The 22,477-nt window shown below is 33.6% G+C and overlaps 1 protein-coding gene across 1 annotated transcript in view; it reads left to right on the top strand.

Moving 5' to 3' along the window:
* Nucleotides 1-9,684, top strand: part of LOC143223205 (gamma-aminobutyric acid type B receptor subunit 2-like) — a 245,278-nt gene extending 235,594 nt beyond the window's left edge. Inside the window, exons 16-20 of the mRNA XM_076450812.1 lie at nt 979-1,137; nt 3,256-3,394; nt 4,631-4,721; nt 6,698-7,098; nt 8,674-9,684. Of these exons, the coding sequence (XP_076306927.1) occupies nt 979-1,137; nt 3,256-3,394; nt 4,631-4,721; nt 6,698-7,098; nt 8,674-8,960 (1,077 nt within the window). The 3' untranslated portion in view covers nt 8,961-9,684. The remainder of the gene's footprint in view (nt 1-978; nt 1,138-3,255; nt 3,395-4,630; nt 4,722-6,697; nt 7,099-8,673) is intronic.
* Nucleotides 9,685-22,477: the final 12,793 nt, after the last annotated feature.

The following is a 22,477-nucleotide window of genomic DNA, read 5'->3' on the forward strand; positions in this document are numbered from 1 at the left end:
GAGTCCGTAAATCTACAGCTGACCTATTGGGCAGCACACCTAAGACATTTCACTTCTAGATATTTCTGTCATGTTCATGTAGCCATTATTGTTTCGCTCTAGCTTTGTTGTGTACTTGGCAAAGTGTCTTATGTGCAAGGCAGCAATGAAAAAGTTTTTTATGGCTGTAACATATAATTTGTTACCGTGTTATATGACTCTGCCTTGTTTTCATAACATAAAACTCGAACAGTGTTTTGTTTGAGAGGAAATGCATGTAATATCACTGACTTTTTATTTGTGTAATTACCATAAAGTTGTATTATTCTCATGAGAGAGAGCGCAAACCCTGGTGTAAATAGCTTTAAGATTGTAAACGTAAGGAAGAATAGATTCTTCCGATAGGTGTCGTGAAACAAAGTTTACCAAATGCTGAACTTGGAGTATCTGACGCGCTGCACGTGTTATTGATTCCTGCCTAACCTTAAATTGTTTTCAGCTTGCTCAGTGTCTTACACGTCAGACTGTTTCTTTTAAATCATAACATTTTAATTATTTTTTATAAATAAAAATGTCGAACGATTTAGTTTAAAAGTTGTTCATTTTCGTCAAAAATAAACAATGTGTAATATAGAATGTTATATGTGCAAATGATGATGACTAGCTGCTTTCTCTCTTGTTTTACACTATTAAATTAGGGACTGATAGCGCAGATAGCCCTCGTGTAGCTTTGCACGAAATTCAAACACAAAACTGTGTTTGAAAAATTATACAATAATAAAATAAGTATATATTTCAAAAATCAATAAAATAGCTAAATGTGCATTTTTATCAAAATGTAAGCTACTAAAATTATAACACTGACGATTTAGTGTTTTATTCATGCTCAGGTTAAACAGTATATTTGATAAAGAATTAATACTATCTAATACGGGAAGAATAAGTAAAAAAAGATTGGAATTAAAAAGATTATTAAGTTCGTGCTTCTTTTCATTTCAGCTGGTTGAGTTACGACGTAACACTGACAATGGAGATATACGAGCACGTGCTACGTTGAAACCTTTTAAAAGTTCACGAAGAAACTCGGATGAAGAAATACACAACAAAATTAAATGTCTCGAAAATCAGAACTGCAGGCAGAAGCAGATATTAAACGAGGTATTTAAAATGAAATGTCTTGTCAATTACAGGACAAAATATGAAATTTTCTAATACAACTATTCGGGACTTCATTACATGAAACTTAAATTATGAAAACTAGATTTTAGGATTAAGACTGAAAATATTTATTAGGAGGAATATGCGATACCACGATCCGTATTTAATAATTGATGGTCTATATTTTATCAGTAAAAAAGTGTCTCTTTGACAAATTTATTAATGGCTGAAAAGTTGTCTATATTTTGATTGGCTGTGGCCGAGTGGTTAATGCATTTGACAGTAAATCTGAGTGTTCATGGTTCTCGTCTCATTTCTGCGAACAAATGTATCTCGCTTTGTGCTTTGTGGCCGTGAGTGTGTCATTATTTTATTAAAGAAGTCCAAGTGTGGGTGGTAGGTGCTGTTGGTTAGTTGTCCTCTCCCAATTCAAAATGGGGGGTGCTAGCGCAGACTGTTTTTGCGTAGCTTTGAGCACGTATCAGAAACAAACAATCTATTGTTTATATTGTATATACTTCAAAATAAAATATTTATGTTATATTGCTGGAACATTTAAATACTTAACGAACTATGTAAACAAATAGTATTGGCGAAAATGTTTGCACACTATATTGATGTTTTGTCTACATACTTGGAATAGTTATTGAGTAAGCGCCCGAGATGTAACAGAGAACATAGCGTATGATCAAACAAACATGTACGAGTTGCTGATCTGGCCTACATAAGTTGTTTTGAACGTTTGCTCGTCAAAACACATATACACATCTGTTTCGTATTATAGATATAATATTTTTCAAAAAGTTCAGACAATTTCTCTGTATTTGGTGTAGAAACAAGTGGATATTACCAGAATAGTAGGGTACACTCAGTGGGTACACGAAATTCAGTAACATCATCGAACTACAGGAAACATTATTCCAGGCAGAAAGGCGCAGAAAAATTGCTGATTGAGATGACAGTGTTTTGATCAAATTAACACGTTAATATAGAAACAAGTCTGGCAACATCTCACAGGATATCCAAAAGAACAGTGAGTAGAATACTGAACAAACAAGGTCACTTTATATGGGTTAGCCTGGCATGACCAGGTGGTTAAGGCACACGGCTCGTAATACGAGGGTCGCGGGTTCGAATTCCCATCACAACAAACATGCTCGCCCTTTCAGCCGTGAGGACGTTATAATACGACGGTTAATTCCACTATTCGTTGGTAAAAGAGTAGCCCAAGAGTTGGCGGTGGGTGGTGATGACTAGCTGCCTTTCCTCTAGTCTTACGCCGCAAAATTAGGGACGGCTAGCAAAGATAACTCTCGTGTAACTTTGCGCGAAACTCAGAAAACGCCAAACCAAACCAAGGAGAGCTGTCTGCAAACCGATTTAACCAGAATTCACTGCTGTCACCGTGTTACTTGGGCAAGAAAACATGCCAACTTATAATTAGGACACTGGCGACATTTTATATTTTCAGATGAGTTCTGTTTCTGGCTTGTTAAAGTTGATAGTAGACTTCATGATCGTCGTTTGTCTGGAGAACAGATGAAGAAAGACCGCCTTTCCCATAGGAAGTGGTGCAGTACATGTTTGGGCAGCTATTCACTGTGGTGGGAAAAGTGATCTTTATATCCTCCAGTGAAACGTCAGTGGCGCCTTCTACATGGAGACGAGATTTCTGCCATGTGCTAAAGCAACGTATAGCAACAATTTTGTTTTCCAGAATGGCAATGCCACTGGTTATAATGTGCACATAGTATATGATTATCTCAATCATGAGAACAGTACAAGACTTTCATGGCCAGCAATGTTTACAGATTGTAATTCCACTGAGAACTGTTGGGCAGAATTGAGCCAGAAATAGTAATGTATTGTGTATATCTTGAGAACAGCATGAAATAATGCACTTTTATCAAAGAGTATTTCGTTGTTTGTTTATTTATGAACCAATGTATCTTGGCTTTACACTTAATTATTTTAACATAAGCTTTTTCAAAAGCAGTAAATACTATTTAACGTGAATTAATTGTAATTAATATTTCAAACAATGTTCTTCATATAATATTTTATATTAAATATTTTTAAGGAATCTAATCAATTATATCATAACGATTGTTTTTGCAGAAATCTATTGAACTTCAAACTTTAGTCCTAGAGCTGAAAGAAATGGAAGAACCATTAGTAATGATCAAACACGCTATAACAACAATTTCTGAAAATTCCTCCTCATCGGCTGATAGTACTTGTGAGAATTTATCAAAAGGTTGGTAACTGTACATGCAGCAAATATAGAGTTCGACAGGTAATATTATGCACGCTTATCATAAGTCACAAATTATAATCTTAACTGACAACCAAGCAGATATCCTTTATTTATTCTTGATAATATATTCTTGTTGAATAAAAAATAAAAAAATGATTGAAATTTATGAAACAAAAGCTAGATTGTTCAGCTTTATAGGCTACATAATCTTGGCTGTTTCTCTCAACTTTATAACTATCAAATATAAAAGCTCGTAAATTCAGTGATGTGATCTATAAATTACACATAATAGAATTAAGCTCAGTATTAGATGTAATTTAGTGAATCACAAAATGTTATTGTGATAAAGCGTTAATCGATTTTCTGTCTCCCTTCAGATTTCACAATTTAAAACTAAGTTATTTTTATAGTAAAGAAGGCACTGGCTTAATAATAATCTTAAGTATTTCAAATCACAGAATGAAAAATATAACTTCTATAATATTATGTTACAAGCGTCAAGGTGTGACGGTCAATCCCACTATTTGTTGGCAAAAGAGTAGCCTAACAGTTAGTGGTGAATGTTGTTGACTTGCTGCCTTCCCTCTAACTGTTATGAGAGTAACGATTAGCGAAGATAGTCCTTGTGTAGCTTTGCGTGAAATTCAAAACAAACCAATCTTGTGTGATTCATGCAGTGTGAATTTGTGTTTGAAAGAACAAATTTATTTAACCAGCTTAGTATATTTCACTGGTCCAGTTTTGCTCAACAAAGTTATATGTTTGTTAGTTGTTACAGTAACTAAACTGTGTCTAAACAACGTTATACACATATCAACGGATTTCTGTTTATTAAATCTTTTTATCTGTCGATATTTTTTTTGTTTTAGCAGCAAACCTTTGATGCAACAAAATATGAAATGCTTGTTTGAATTTCAGTAGTTAAAATTTGTTCATAACTTTGTGTTTCAATTATCAGAAAGTTAATAATTGTAACGTTGTACCTTCCTTCGCGTGGTTGAAATTAAACATTTTATGGCTAAAGTTATATATTTCACTGTGTTCCACTGGTTAAACTTTGTGTAACTAACATTGTATATATGTATTTTTATGTTCTTTTGCTCAAACTTTATATAAGTAACGTTGTATATTTCTTTGATTCATTGTTAACATGTGTTTAATTAACGTGATATACCTGACTGTGTTTCAGTGATCAAACGTTATAAAACTAACACTGTTTGTTTCGTTGTGTGCTAGTTGTCAGTTCTTACATTATAAAAGAGGAAGAGGCCTTTAGTAAAATATCTCATCCAAGTAAGGAAGATTTTTCACAGCGTTCGTTGCTATGGTAATGTAATAATTTACTATATCTTAATTTAAATTTACATTTTCAATCGGTAGAAAGAATTATAGTAGCTATAACTTTGTCACCACCTACCTTTTCCAAGGTAAACTAACTATAAACATTATTTTTACGTTTCGGACAGTGTTTTAATTGTAGATAACTTCTCAATAAAAATTTAAATGTAAAGCTACTTCGTAACATATAAAATGTATTTTTATTGAATTACATATATATATATATATATACAAGGAAGAGATTGAAATATGTACTTAATTACAAAGTGGGTGATGAAAAACTGAACCTAAATCCTACATCTTAAATGCTAGCATGAGTTTAAGATGTGGTATAATTATTTTATAGATTCACATGCGCCATACATTTCAAAGTGTTACATTTTATAATTGATCGTAGATGAAATTTCACACATATATATTTATAGGCATCACTATGAATTTAATTTCACTAACGAAACTCTGTAAAGATTCAAATTGGCAATTTTCCACAGATACTGATTTATATGGCATTATATTCATTTGTATCTTACTTTATTTTGTGTAAAAAGCTAGGGTTGTGACTTGTTTACTCACCTGTAACTTATTATACGACAATATTTTTTGGAAGAACATTTTTTTTCAAGATTTTACTTAAATTATTTTTCCAATTGTACAATTATTCAATATTTTTCTCGCTCTCATTTTAGTTGGTTGTAAAATAATCTATATAAGGAACCTTTGCCACTTTCTTTTCATAAGAATTAAGAAAAGAGTAAGATTTTCATCATTCTTGATATCTTTACCTTCGTAAGTTGGAGTCAGTAAAAGTTGGGTTTATAAACATTCCATTTATTGACTGTTTTAGATCTGTTCACTTTGCTCGAGTTTATTATGTATGGAGTTTACGGAAGAAAGGGGATTTTATTTCCTTTAGGTCAGTCGTATCAGACTACAAACAAGAAACGTACCCTAACAATGTTGAAGATGTGACTAACCAATTATCACTTTTCAACATGTTTTCTTTAAAGTACAACCTGTTCCTCCCAGCTTTGTCATACAAATTTAAAATAACAACATCAGAACCCGAAGTTAGATTCCCCATAGTGGACATAGCACAGATAGCTTTCTTTTCACAAACAATCGAATTCGCTAAAATATGGGTGGGATGTTACCAATTGAAACGTGTAAAATTATTTTAAGAAAATATCATTTGCTTATAAGTATAATCCATGTGATTTGTTCTTGAAAACACCAAAGTATTGAACTCACAGGTTATAATTATGATTATTTGCATTCATCACAACACACTATTCAAACCTAAATCACTTACAGATGCCACTTTATAATTGCGTTGCACGTTAACTTTCATGAAAACATACAAGGAATAATCTGTTGTCGGCCACAGATTGTTTGTTTGTTTGTTGTATTGTACCTTGTGTAAATTGAGTTTAAAATTATACAACACTTTCTACTGTTATTCATTATTTCTTGTGTAAATGTCAGGTACACTAATTTGTACAAACGAAATTAAACAAAGCGTAAAATGTCAAGAATTTCAATGTTTATTACCTAGATGAAATAAAGTGAAAATGTCAAACGTTTCGTTTTTGTCAAAAGATCGAAATGAAGTACAAATATCAAGCAATAAAAACAGGTCTTCCAATGATACAGCGGAATGTCTGCAGATTTATACCGTTAAAACCCAAATTTCGATACCCGGGTGAGATATTTGTTGTCTGATTTAAATATTGATTATTTTTACAAATAAATTATTGAACGTCAGCATTTTGATACTTAGGTAAAAAGTAAAACAAAACACATAATTTCTTAATGTGCATCAATATATTTGATAATGTGATATTACATATTTTAAAAGAAATGGGGTAATTTGATATTTTTATTTTTAACCCTCTAACACGAAATTATTTCTGAGGCTTTTATATACTTGAAAGTGATTGCTTACTAAATCTTTATCGTTGAACCTAGGAACTCCGAAGAAACAACTGGAACAAATGTAGAACACACGAAACAAAGATGCGCTCATCAAAACGAATCTAATTCTGCTTTAGTGCCCTTAACACCAGAAGGTAGAAAAATAAGATTTAAAGAAAATAGTTTAACAACGACTATAGAAATGCACCCCCTATCGATAACAGAAAAAATTAGTCAAACGATTAAATACATGGATTCTGAATCTGAAAGCAGTAGTGAGTCCTCCAGCTTACAAAAAAATGCTTCACGTAAAGATCGAGATGTTCGTATAGAGTCTGATGATACTTCATATACTCGAGCCATCAGGAGTTTCCACCAGAGGGTGATAGTAAACGGGATGTCATCTTCATGCGACGAAGACGTCGAAGAATCGGGTTCAAGGATTTCACAAAAAGGTATTTGTTTATCATTTAAAGTTCTATAAAAATCACGAAAACACTGATACGTTTGATGAGCCTGTTGTATCCGTATCATAATCCTTTGACTTTGAATAAATTGTTCAATACGTGTGGAAGAAAACAAATAATAAAATCAGTTAAATTTTTTGACATTATTAACATGCAGACATCCTTTAAATAAGCTCGTTCTAACTGATATTCTTGAACGCAACTATCATGTTTAATTGGCACGGTGCTTACGGCTCTCGACTCCTAATCTGAGAATCGCGAGTTCGAATCCCAGTGACACTAAACGTGCTCGGCCTCTCAGCCTTGGAGACGTTACAATGCCTACGCTCAATCTCACTACTCATTAGTAGCCCATAAGTTGGCAGTGGGTGGTGATGACTAGTTGCATGCTCTCTAACCTTACACTGCTAAATTATAGATACCTAGCGCAGATAGCCCTTGTGTATCTTTGGGCGAAATTCAGAACAAATTATTATGTTTAATCACGATCGTATTACTTTATTTTACGTGCTTTATGTCTCTGGATCTCTTCTTCACAACCATTACTTCCATCCAAAACTTGAAAACTGGTTTACTTTACTTAGGATTTTCATTCTTTTGTTTCATTGATTTTAAGTTGTTTCGACAAACCTTCTAACAAAGACTCACTATAGACGAATTAAAGTTCGATACAATTAAAGTAAGATTTTTCTGCTTCACCTTCGATGGCTGAACAGTACGTCTAAGGGCTTATATGTTCTTTGTATTTAACAAGAAGGTTTTGTTTTGTTTTTTGATATCCGCCTTTTTTTCTTCATTTTAGGCCCGGTATGGCCAGGTGATTAGGGCACTCGACTCGTAATCTGATGGTTGCGAAATCGAATCCTCGTTACACTAAACATGCTTGATCTTTGAGCCGTGGGGGCGTTATAAAGTTTACAGTCAATTCCACTTTCATTGGTAAAAGCACAGCTCAAGAGTTGGCGGTGGGCGGTGATGACTAGTTGTCTTTCCTCTAGTCTTACCTGCTAAATTAGGGACGGCTAGCGTAGATATCCCTCGTGAAGCTTCACGCGGAGTTAAAGAAAAACAAAAAAACAATTCTTTCATTTTACTATATCTTGTTTGATTGTACGTGAAATACATATACGCCTTTATTGGAAGATACTTCTACAGTTTTGGAGTTGCTCTTAGAATAATTACAAGTAGTATGATAGTTATTAACTAATTAATGGCTTCAAAATCAATTTGTCGTTTGAAATAACCTATATTGTAAAAATAGTAGCGTTTGTACTAATCTACAATTTACTTAAAATATTCTTGTAACGCTGTTACTAAGAAACGTGAAATCTGGCATTGGACTGCATATAATGACTGGGCATGTATAAAAAAGTACGTTTCCATTAACACGTATCGAAGTAGAGCTGAAGTTTATTGTCGTTTCAGTGTTTTATAATTTTGTTGTGAAGTTTAAATATATTATTTATTAAATGTTTGTAATGACTTTTTTATGAAAATGAAAAAAATGTATATATTAAACATGTTCTTTGACTGGTCAAAATATATGTTTTGTTATTTTTCCAGGACAAGATTCTTCAAGTCTTAGTAGAAAAAATAATCGAGAAAGAGCTAAAAGTCTTGGAACACTGCACCTTCTAACGACGACAAATACCGAAGGTCCTTGTGATCCATGTGTACCAGTGATACATACTCGAAGAACGGATGGAGGAGCGATACCTCCACTATTCCCTTACTTGAATCGTACTGTGAATGATGATCAAACTTTAACTAAATATCCCGCGAGAGACCATACTGCTCCTATGTACTCCTCTTTCCCGTCTGTGAAGTGTGATATCGTGGAGTATTTATGAGATATGCTTAAGTTTTCGAACAAATATTCGATTGAAAACTAATATTTTAGAACAATATTTATAGTATTAGATGTTAAAATATGTTTACAATCGTGTCTTAACATCGCAAGTTTCCCGAAATCTAATAATCTTTCATTTATTTCAACTTTACCAACGCATCTATGTTTGTGAGCGCGCTCGCGCACGACTTATTTTTGAACCCGTTGATAGACATTTGTTTTCAGTGTGCCATTTTGTTAAGATTTGTATCTACTAACACCTTGTTTGTGTTGATTATCTTGACAAAACATATCATAAATCATCTTATGAAGAAAACATGCATTGACCGTAATCCTAACCAAGAATGAACTGTCAAGGACCATGACAATTATCTGATACATATTTATTTCCTTAAAACCATATCAAATTGAAAGTTGGGATAGCTCAATGCATTCTGTCTTCATTGATGCTTGACTTCTGAAAGCCAGAAGACATGCAGAGTCTTTCAAATTACTAAGTATATGTTATTCTAAGATTTACATTTAACTGTTCTGGTGTTTTTTTTTTTTTTGTATGATTTTAATAACTTTCCTTGCAGACTATTTTATAAGTCTTTTTAATCATACAGCTACTATCCATCATTTGTAGTATGTGGGGAAACAAGAAAATTAATTATTAAAGTTTAGTTATTAAAATAAACAATTCCACTTTTATGAACTTTTTGTTTTGTATCCTGACCTTTATATACTTCAAACATAAGATACTAAATAAACAATGGAAATGTGAGATCTATTAAAAATTTGTTGATTACTATCACTTGTTTTTTAATTCAATCTTTTGCACACACAAAATATTAAATTGTGCATATTATGTATAATAGTTTGTTTTCGAATTTCGTGCAAAGTTACAAGAGGGTTATTTGTCCCTAATTTAGCAGTGTAAGTCTAGAGGGAAGGCAGATAGTCATCATTACCCACCGCCAACTCTTGGGCTACTCTTTTATCAACGAATACTGGGATTGATTGTCACATTGAAACGCCCTTACAGCTGAAGGGGCGAGCACGTTTCGTGCGACGGGGATTCGAATCCGTGACCCTCAGAACGTAAGTCGAACGCCTTAACCACCTGACTATATCGTGCCTTTCCTTAAACTACTGTAAAACATTAAAAAAAATTTTATTGTTTTACCTGGAGCACGTAAGTTTGAATATTCGGTTAAACTTAAATGACCATTATATATTTTTCATTTAATTGGCATATAAATAAATTACAACGATTAAGACTTTATCTTTCAGGCCTTACACACACTTTCACACTTTACACAAAACGTGTAAGAATACATTTCGTTGCAGATGTATATTTTAAACTAAAATCCATTCACGTCATAAATTTATTTGAGAATTTTCAGGTAGAGTTACACAAAGGTTAAATTTCCATTAGAGTATAGAAAAGGCAGCTAATCAAAGCCACATTTTAGATTACTTCTACCTGATTACAGGTACAGTCCCAAAGTGCGAAACAAGTTTCTACATCAACGGGTCGCGAATCATGAAACCTTGGATTTCCAATCATTAGACCATGGTATTAGACGAAAGAAAGAGATAAAAGTTAATTTGATTAAAATATTGTTTAATTTCATGAAATAACAGTGACGTTATAAAATGGACTTTGTGATTGACGTAATATTTTTGACAACAATTTTCTCACTTAATACCCGCCATGACCAGGTGGTTAAGGAACTTGACTCGTAATCCGAGGGTCGTGAGTTCGAATCCCCGTCACACCAAACATGCTTCCCTTTCAGCCATGGGGCGTTATAAAGTGACAGTCAATCCCACTATTCGTTGGTAAAAGAGTAGCCAAAGAGTTGGCGGCTGGTGGTGATGACTAGCTGCCTTTCCTCTAGTCTTACACTGCAAAATTAGGGACGGCTAGCGCAGATAACCCTCATATAGCTTTGCGCGAACTTCAAAAGAAACCAAACCAAACTTTCATTTAAAGCATATGAAAAAATATTAATAGCAAGTAACCCCGATCGTTTCACTCTTTGCTTCTCAGAATAACAAAACCTCGTTAATTTTAATGATTTTATATGCTTTATGGGAAAGAATTGTTGGGTAAGGGTGAAAATATAAGTTGATTGGACTTGTGGGTGGGTTTCAGTGAAGTAAAGGAGCTTTCAGGAATTAACGGTTTACATTTAAATAGGGTTAGGTGCTATTAAGTCAGTTGTAAGTGGAGAAAAGTTTACTATAGGAAATGAGTATAGAAGCAGTTACAACGATAGGCTTAATTGTTATTGTTTTAATGCTAGAAGTATAAGAAATAAAATACATGACTTTAGAGCATTACCAGGAATGGAAAATTTTGATGTAATGGGAGTAACTGGAACATCGTTGAACTTAGATACTGGTTATTTAATTAGGGATAGAGTATTAAAGACGGCAGAGGAGTGGCTTTACATATGAAATGTAAGTTACATCCTCCTGAAGTTGAGAATATTAAATAGCAAGGCGACTGAATACGTTTCGGTTTCTCTTAGTGGTTATAAAAGAAAAAGGTTTTTAGTGGAAATTTGTTACAGACCACCAAATGATACTGATGAAATTAGTGAGAAACTTTACAATAAGATTAGGACTTTAGCTGTTAAAGAAATAATAATTATGGGTGACTTTTATTTCAGGCATATACAGTGGAAAATGCTAAAGCCAAACCATGAGGATGAAAGGCTTTTGAAAGCTGTTCAGGATGGCTTTCTTCACCAATTATTCAAGAAACCTGCTAAAAACAATGATATTTTAGATTTATTATTAATTTAATAAATGATAAATGATCGAGAGGGTAAAATTAAGGAACTTCTAAGTGCAAGTGATTGTTGCTCCATCAAGTTCGATACTGTCTATGAAGACCGAAAAAATAATAATATGTTTACAAATCTTGAAGTTACGTGACATGAATTATATTTTGTAAACTAGACAGCTAAGTTTTTTGGAGACACTGATGAGACGTGAAAAATGTTCAAAAATTCAAGATAAAAATATTAACTACAGAAATAAAATGGTATGGTATACTCATCATCCTAAACATCTAATAGATATAAACAAGATCGAATAGATGCTGACACTAATTCTGAGCTTGTTAAGAAAAAAGGATGGAGATAAAACTTTTCTAGCAATTATAAGCTTATTACTCTGATATCACTTGAAGAAAAATTGTAACTTCTAGTAAAAGACACTTTGCAAAGTCATTTAACAAAGTGTATAATTTTATTGAATAGTCAACAATAAGAGAAAATCTTACCTTAAAAATCTTTTAACGTTCTTTGGAAAAGTTAATGCTTATGTAGATGAGGATTTGGTATCTGGATTTTCAGAAAGCATATAACAATATACCATACAAAATATTTGTAACAAAGTGTTTCTATAGACGTAAAGAATAAATTAGGAAATTTGATAGAAGAGGGGCTGGATGTAAGAAAGCAGAAGGTTGTTACAAATGGAGTTCAGTCAAACTGGATTGATGTCTCAAGTGGAGTATCTCACGGCTCAATCTCAGGACCTTTACTCTTTTTGATTTACATTGGTGACATAGATGAAGGAATAGTCAATGAATTACTTAAATTTGCAGATGATATTAAGGTCTTTGGTGTTGTTAGATGTGAAGAGGATGTTGTTGCTTTACAAAAGGATTTAGATCATTTACTGAGTTATGCAAGTAAATGGCAGATGGGTTTTATAACAAATGCAAGACAATGTAAATATGTCATCTTGATTTGAGATGTGAATATAAATTGAGTGGAAATAGCCTAAACAGTGTCATTAAAGAAATGGATCTTAGTGTAATAGTCTCTATAGCCATCCAAGATATGTGCTGTTGCTAGTGGTAGGGCAAATAAGATTTTAGGTTGTATCTACAGGAATATTGAATACAAGTTTAAAGATATTATAATTTCATTGTACAGCTCACTGGTTAGGGCACATATGGAATATTGTGTTCAGTCTTGGAATCCTTACCTAAAGAAGAACCACAAACTGTTGGAAAGGGTACGGAGAAGAATTACTAGAGTAACTTGGATGGAAGAGTTGTCTTATGAAAAGAGACTGTAATATCTCAAGTTATTTTCTCTTGAAAAAGAAGAGTTAGTGGAGATCTGATTCAGGTGTTTAACATTCTAAAGGGAATTAATTGTGTTGATGTATTATTTCTTTTCATATTTAATAATGATAATAGTAGAATTAGGGGACATAACTATACATTATGACAGGGTAGAAGTATTTTTCATTTAAGATGGTTTTATTTTTTTAACACTGTGGTTGACCTTCAGAATGGGTTCTATTCAAGTGTTGTAGAGACAGTAAATTTAAATGAGTTTAAGAAAAACATGATAAGTATATAAATAATAAGGACTGGCTTTAAGTGTTGTATTTTAATTAATTTGATTTAGATTGTGCAACAATCAAAATGGACCAATAGATCTTACGTTATGTTTTAAATAAGTGGAGCTTACCACAGTTGTGAGATAAACTCGTGTTAATTTGGATATGTAGCTAACTTTAAAAATAGTCAACGGACTTATAAAGCTAAAATTCGAGATTCAATACCCCGGGTGGACATAGCATATAGCTTAATATGTCTTTTTTTCTGACATGGCTGTGTTTCAAATCTTCGAGAATAATCATGTCTCATAGAGTTTATAAAGGCCCGGCATGGCCAGGTGGGTTAAGGCGTTGGACTCGTAATCTAAGGGTAGCGAGTTCGAATCCCGGTCGCACCAAAGATGCTCGTCCTTTCAGCCGTGGGGGCATTATAAAGTGACGATCAATCCCACTTCTGTTAGTAAAAGAGTAGCTCAAGAGTTGACAGTGGGTCGTGATGACTAGCTGCCTTCCCTCTAGTCTTACACTGCTAAATTAGGGACGGCTAGAGCAGATAGCCCTCGAGTAGCTTTGCGCGAAATTCAGAAAAAAAAAAAAAAAAACAGAATTCAATAGCTCTAAGATAGCGAAATCTTTTTCATGAGTATACATATGTCTTTGGTCTTCTATTTAGATATTTTTATACGAACTATTTATTAGTTTCCAAGGGTGAACACAATCAATGACCATCGGTTCACTGACGCGTTGTAGTTTTCTCTGTTTTTACTGAATTAACTTTCATAATCTTTAAAAGCGCACATTTCTGGAAAAAAACCTTTTGATGAGATAACCTATTTCTAAGATGTGTTTCTTTTTTCTTTTCTTGTCACTAATTATCAGCACATTAAAGATTCGATTTTAGGAAAAATCTGCGATCGAACAATAAATCTCGTGACAACAAGCTCCATTTGGTTATAATGTGTGATTTGTTACTTAGTACCAAGTATAATGTTTATTTTTACAACACTTGAAAGCAAAGAAAGGATTAGAGCTAAATACAGCTCAAAACTAAACAGCCTTATACACAGTTTTGTAATTACAAAACTTATGATTACATATATGTATAAACTTAGTGATAGGTGTATGAAGTACACCAATGAAACTATATATATATATACACACTGATGGTTTCTAAATGTATACTGTTTGCAGAAGGAGTAACGTATTCCACACACACTTGAGATACGGTCCGGCATGGCAATGAAGTTAGATAGCTCGACTCGTAATCCGAGAGTCGCAGGTTCGAATCCCTGTCACACGAAACATGCTCGCCCTTTCAGCCTAGAGGGCGTTATAAAGTAACGGCCAATTCCACTATTGTTGATAATAAAAGAGTAGCCCAAAAGTTGGCGGTGATGACTAGCTGCCTCCCCTCTAGTCTCACACTGCTAAGTTAGGAACTGCTAGCGCAGATAGCCCTCGTGTAGCTTTACGCGAAATTTGAAAACACAGACAGGCCAGAGATACCTACAATACTGCTGTTATCACGCGTTATGAACTCAAAAAAGGGACGTATGCTGTCAATGTCGTGTCTGTAAGAAACTTCGGGTTGTTTGTAAATTTGTTATCAAAATCCACATTCTCACTACAAAAAACTTTCGGTGATGATCAACAAGCAAATACTCCCTATCCCCAAATCAAGAAATAAAATCAGCGAATAGTTATACAACTTAAGTGTTAGTGACAAAACAAACAGTTGGTTTACGAATAATTCGGTATTTCATTTTTAAATTAGGGTTATTTGATGTTTGCTGAATATTAATTATTTTCTTTTTGTAATTAAATTAAATCAATGTAGATGTGGTTTGAAATTTTTGAACGATATTTGTTATTTCTTTTTCTTTAATAATCGACAAAAGATTTTCTCTTTGTTGATTATTCTGTGCTTCCAGTTTGATTGTTTTTTGAATTGCAACACTTTTCAAAATTTGATATAAAAATGTACGATATTTTAAACTTTATATTATGCAATTTTTCTAGCTATAATTTAAAATATATAAAATACCTTTGTTGGATGTGCTAGTTTTATAATTTTTATGTTGTTATTTTTATTTATTTTTGCACAACATTAATCTGAATACTAAACAGTGGAAAGGTAAATTAACACACCATATGGGTCTTTTTTAAAATTGCTAAGAAACCTTAGAGGGTTATTTTTTAGAACAAAACCACACTGGGCTATCTGCTGTAACCATCGCGGGAATTGAGCCCTGGATTTTAGTGTTATAAGGCGGTCGACTTACCGTTATTCCACCATGAGACGATTTCAAATAAGTTAAATTTTGCAATGTATGTTTTATAAACCCTACTTATAAAGGAAGATCAGTCCCGTCTCCAACTTTCCTTAATCTGGTAAGGGGGGGAGCAGAGGAACAATGAAACATATAATAAGGTTAAGTCTAAAATTAGAGTGATGGATAACATTAGCCTGGGGGAGGGCAAACACATTTTAGCACCAACCCATATGAAGATAATGAACTTCATCAGCAGTGTAAACAAACGCTTGAAACGTATTTTTCGGAACACACTTAGTAACCCATGGAAGAGATATGAAAAAATTAGGGCAAACTTACGAAGTACCATAATCAAACATCTCATCTTGCAAAACTTACAAATCCGAAAAAACTTTTGAAAGCAAAAACGCATTTTTCGCCTCATAAAGTACGTGATGTAATTAAAGCAAACTCGATCAGATATTTGTAAATGTAGTTTAAGTATAGACGACTTGTATGAACGTCAGTAACAGTTGGCGTTCCTCGTTATATGTTTTAACGTAACACTGCTCGAGAGTTCATTCTTCTTTTCAATTCAATCGATTTTTTTCACTGTACTACACTAGCGAATAAACTATATTAAAGTTTAACCAGTGTTACCCGCTGCAGTAATCAGTTACTTGCTGATTACAAAACAGAACATTCATCTTTTTATTCGAAACGCCCTTCATGAAATATTGTTGCATGACATAAAAATATGCACGGAAAACTTCGTGAGTGAACAAAATATATCGAGTTTTAGAAACGATATTGATTAGCCAAGGAATATGGTGTGCAGAATTGCTTTCAGAATATCAAAATGCTTAAATAAGAGTTGATAAGGTTTTAGAGTATATAACCAGTATAAAAAAATAGAAAAACTATTATATCCTACCAACCAAAAAGGGAAGTATTCAAATATTTAAGTATTAGAATTAAATTTGGAACCCTACTTTACCCTCGAAAAACGCCTGGCATGGGTAGATGGTTAGGGCGCTCGACTCGTAATCTGAGGGTCACGGATTCCCATCACACCAAACACGCTCGCTCTATCAGCCATGCGGGCGTTATAATGAAACAGTCAATCCCACCATTCGTTGATAAAAGATTAGCTCAAGAGTTGGCACTGGATGGTGATGACTAGCTGCTTTTCTTCTAGTCTTACACTGCTAAATTAGAGATGGTCATCGCAGATAGCCCTCGTGTAACTTTGTACGAAAGAGAAAAAAAATCAAAACCTTCGAGAAAATTCTAATACTTTAAATTAAAGTAATCTCTAAAAGTCACTGCAAATCCAAATAAATAATTGGCCTAAGCCTTCTCTACTGGTGTTTTTATTATTATCTTGACTTGTGAAGATAACAATATGTATTTTCAAGTCATAATTTGCAATGCCAGAGAACATGCAGTATATTAAAATATTCTACCACTGTAGAAAGTCTATTCATTAGTTTACGTGTCTGCAAGCTTCCTTCGTCCGTTTCAACACCATACAAAAGGATACAATACATTTTATACCATTATTCTTATGGCCTTCGGGACTGTTTTTGTGTAGTTATAAAGAGTGTACAATATTGTTACTCGTTCACTGGTTTTGTTGAACGAGATTGTTACGAAGGCTGTATGTGTGTGTGTGTGTTGCATATAAATTTTACGAGAGATACGAACTCCGTTATTATTTATACAGATATAATTTCTATATTGAAAACTAATCGCATTAGGGAATCCATTTTGGTGCATATATAAGTTCACTTTCCCTTCGAATTTTAATACTTGGATATCTTTACTGCTACACGCTGCTAGCTCTACTAGTTTTAGTTTATCCTTGGAGAGTGCTCAAAGTTTGAAGTTAGGATCTGTGTTGTTCATGGGAATTTTGAGATCAGTGTGAAATGTGCTGACGCTGTTGTGTTATAGCTCAGATCCAACACTAAAATGTTGCTGCAACACAGTAGAACCAATTTAACTAAGTAGCAATATTGCAAAGCCTTATAATAAACCTCAGCTTTATGTGATATTCATAATGTTCACAATACAAAGAATACGGAATGAACCACTTATTTATGGTGTCATATCGTTATTGCGTTGGAAAAGTTCAGTTGTTGTGCTATTTCACTTAAAGTATGGATATTCAGTGTTGTTGTTTTTTTTTGTTGTTGCTGTTATTTTCGTACAAAGATACACAACAGCACTATGTCCATAACTGTCTTTAGCTTTTAACTGTCAACACTCGGGCTACTCTTGTTTGAATGTATACTGGAACTTGACAGTCACTTTTATAAAGCGTTTATGATCTAAAAACGCTGAATGAATTGTTTCAGGCAAAGGGACGCGAATATAATTCTGTGATTCATATGATAGACACACTAACTTCTAGGCAATGAGTGAAACATTAACACATCTTTGAAATATATGTGTGATGTGTGGTTATATTTTTATTTCACAATATTATGGTTCTTATCCACTTAAAAACGTATTTAAGAATAAAACTATATATTATTTTCAGCAGTTTATTGTTATGATCCAGAAGAGCAAACACATAATTAGCTACGGTAGATATTTTAATGACTCATATCGCAAAGACTGAAAATTTGATACTACTTTAAAATAAAAAAAACTTTAAGGCATTTTTTCTTTACAGTAATTTAACAAATATTTATTTTTGTTTGCTTCTGAATTTCGCGCAAAACTACACGAGAACTATCCGCTCTAGCCGTCTCTAATTTGGCAATGTAAGACTAGAGGGAAGGCAACTAGTCATCAACACCCACCGTCAACTCTTAGACTACTCTTTTACCAACGAATAGTGGGATTGACTGAAACATTATAACATCCCCACGGCTAAAAGGGCGAACATGTTTGGTGTGACGGGGGATTTGAACCCGCGAATTACAAATCGAGTGCCTTAACCACCTGGCCATGCCGGGCCAAAAATATTTATGCGTAAACAAACATTTTTCATGATTTTAGTTTATCATAATGTGTAGAACAATAACCAGTACTTATGTGCTGTTTTATTATTTACTTTTTCATGTCAGTAATACTATTAGTTATATGAGTTAATTATTATATCAAATGTAAATTTGTTTTATTTTATCATCATTCGTTATTATAACTTTAATATAAAGGTTGATTTGTATTCTTATCTTAGATTCTGTAGTTAAGATTAGCCTAAATCTCCTATCTTTACCAAAACTAATGAGATATTATTTGTTTTACAGTCAAAAATGTATTTAACAAGATGGTGCCCAACCTGTGATTCAATGCATTCTACTATATATTCGTAGCTATACTAATGGGCAGGTTACTTTTAGTTTCGCTCTAAGTACATAGCTTGTTGTGCTATGATTGGAAGTTTTTATTGTGAGATGCCAACTATTTCAAATGACTGACCGTAATGATCGTAGACAGAGCCCTTTTACAGTTTTAGTCCTTTCAGATTTGCCAGAAACAAGACAATCTGGTGAACGACGCCTCTCGGAGATACAAATATTTTTTATTATTTCAAGCACAAACATGATTATCACAAGTAGCCATTTGGACTATGTCTTTTATTTATTATCAAAATTTATTTGTATCTCACTAGAAATTTTCTTTTCACCCCTTTCAATCCCTGGGGGAACAATTTATCACTTTATTGTATAGGCCTATATAATATATAATAATTTGGGAGTTGCAACAGGTCGTAATATTTGTCTGTATGAGCGTATAGTCGTAATGTATACACCAAGATCGTAATGATTACGCTCAAATCGTAATGGTTGGCATCTCTGATAATATGTTGACATTTGGAACAAATTAGACGAGTTTTAAATATTTTCATGTCCCTTGCTCTTAGCTCTGAATTTTTTGTATTCATCTGAAACATATTTTTTCTCTTGAATTCTAGTTTTTTTTATAGAGCATTCATGTTTAGTATAATCTAAAAAAAAAGTAAGATATTTTATATTAGCGGTTAATACAATTTAGTTTTCACTTACTGCCCCAAGCCCGGCATGGCCGGGTGGTTAAGGCACTTGACTCGTATTCTGAGAGTCGCGGATTTGAATCCCCCGTCACACCAAACATGCTCATCTCTTTCAGCCTTGGGGGCGTTATAATGTGACGGTCAATCCCACTATTCGTTAGTAAAAGAGTAGCCCAAGAGTTGGCGGTGAGTGGTGATCACTAGCTGCCTTTCCTCTAATCCTGCTCTGCTAAATTATGGACGGCTAGCGCAGATAGCAGTCATAAAGTTTTGTGCGAAATTCAAAACAAATCAAACCAAACCTTACTCCATCTGGTGGCACAGTGATAAGTCTGTGAACTTATAACATTTAAGTCCGAGTTTCAATACCTGCGGTGGGCACAGCAAATACAATCCATTGTGTAACTATGTGCTTATTTACAAACATATATTTTACTAATTCTGGTTTGTTTGTATGTTTGGAATTAACTACTAAGCTACAGAATGGGTTATCTCTACTCTGCCCACCATGGGTATCCAAACCCAGTTTCTAGCAGTGTGAACCCGCAGACATACAGATGTGCCACTGGGGGCACTTACTTATGGTATACGTAGTCTAGCATCAGTAAAAATTAATGTAAAATAATAATATACATGTGTATTTACTATAGGTGCCATATTCTCTTTTATTTTATTTTTTAAAATTAAAATGTCAAACTCTTTAGTTGACGAAAAATTTTAATTTTTTTCAGAAATATACGATTCTGATGTACTGATCTTATTTCATGCGCTAGTTACATAGGGTAGGTATTATACTTAGGTGTATTTTGGACGCGTCTCATTGATGACGTTGCTGGAGATTTAATATCGTTTCACTTATAACATCATCGTGTTTTAGTTTTATGCTTTGGGGTTAAGCTCTCCCTGGTTACTCTTGGGACAACCAATGGCATGGGTAGCACACGTGCTTTAAGACGAGTGACATTATTGTTCCGGTATATACAACATTGTGCTCTCTCAGTTTAGATTGTCCTAGATTGTAGACAAAAGAGTAATCTCAATGCGAGTTTGATACAAAATAACCAAACAATTCTAGAATAGAACCTACAAAATTATCTCGAGAATCTGTACAGAATATGTAATAACATCATCTTACTGTTGTTTACAATGTAGTTCATGTGTACACCACTCTTATTTGTTATGCAATTTTGTTAAATTTCCATAACTTTCGTTCAGTTCGGTTTGGACGTAGAGACGCTAAAGTAAGTCTCTCGATTCTCCCCTTTTCCTGTGCATACAGCACACAAATTTATTAATTCGCGATAAACTACGTTTCCTTACTGGAAAGGTAACTTACGATTTTGTGTGCTAAACAACTGTCTCTCCTGTAGGCGAATTAGATACTAACTAGAGGCTACGATACCCTTGAGCTTAGGTCGCAGTGGATAAAGATAGTGAGTGCAAAGTGAAGTCATTTGCAAACCTGGCTGTGTGTGAGGTTAACGCATTTTTGTGCACAAGAGGAACTTTGGTAATTTGTAATTTAAAAAGGTTTGGTAACTCTTTTGTCCTTAACTTTAACGTTTGCTATTTTAGTAAACTTTGTTTTAGAGTAAGCTTAGGTTATTGTACACTTTAACTTTCAAATGATTGCTCTTATGTTTTTACATGTTTTTAACAAATTTAGGCATTCTTAATTGATTACTCTGAGAGAAATCCACGAACCAGAAAATACCAAAATAATACAAACTATTTTTCTTTGTCTTACTTCGCTTTCAGCTTCACTTCTCAACTCATTCGAATCAAATTTTCAGTTTAATTTCCATAAATATTTCTTGCTTGAACGTTTAGATATGTGTGGTTTTACTCGTAAATTCAGCAATCAGTGTTCCCATAAGTACTATAAAATATGGTAGTAAAAAGAAATTTGGTAACGCAACCACAGAGTTTTCCTAATTTTTACTGTGTTGTGCTTTGATGTGCTTCCTTGTATTCTTTTGGAGCAAAAATTTTATATTTGGGTTGAAAATTAAGCTTTACAAATATTGGTATAAAAGAGAGGCAGTTCTTTGTTAAAAGCATACCCATGGCCTAAAGATGAAGCAAGATCTAGGAATAGTACTTTTCTGGAAATAATCCTGTTACTGATGATCCAAAGGAGCATGTCTGTAGTATTTACAGGGCTATAAAATGAGGAGGGTCATAGATTTTTATATCTATCAAACAGGCTCTATACTTCTTAAACATTATCTTTGACTCACAGAAAGGAAAGCCAACTGAGAGTAAATAAAGCGAACTTTGGACTGGCGTTTCTAAGAATAAATGAGAAGGTCTCTATAGGAAATCCAGTCTGTGGTTAATCAAGGTAGTCAAACCCTGTACCCGATTGTTAGCATCTGTTACCAGCCAAAGCTGATTAGAAGAACCACTGGTGAAGTATGTCTTCCAGTTGGAGCTGTTATGCCACCAGGAGAGGCAACAGACACAGAGTGGTAAAAATGGTTATCAAGCTGCTATAACCACAGTGGGTCGAAGAAATTCCTGAGGTAATACAAGCTAGCAAATGTATTTCACGGCAACTCATAATAATGAAAGACAAGTAGACAAATTAATAACTCTCCAGGATTCGTTTAAAGATGCATTTTGTTTTAACAATTTCAATCTGTCTTAATATTGATAAGATGAGATGGATAATAAAAGAAGACCTTAAAATGCTTTTAGTGCCTGAGATGGTTTGTACACATCGTACATCTTCTATTTCTGAGTGACTGGTAAACTTACTCTAAAAGAGCTTCAACAGAAGACATGCTGATTTATGTCAATGATGTCTTGATGTTTGTACGCACGTTTCATTTATTGTTGAAAACCTACAGATGTTTTTTCAATGGACAGGAATGACAGTATTGAAAATGGAACCAAGGAAGT

This window comes from Tachypleus tridentatus, chromosome 8, assembly GCF_004210375.1.
Source record: "Tachypleus tridentatus isolate NWPU-2018 chromosome 8, ASM421037v1, whole genome shotgun sequence".
In the NCBI taxonomy this organism is placed as follows: domain Eukaryota; kingdom Metazoa; phylum Arthropoda; class Merostomata; order Xiphosura; family Limulidae; genus Tachypleus; species Tachypleus tridentatus.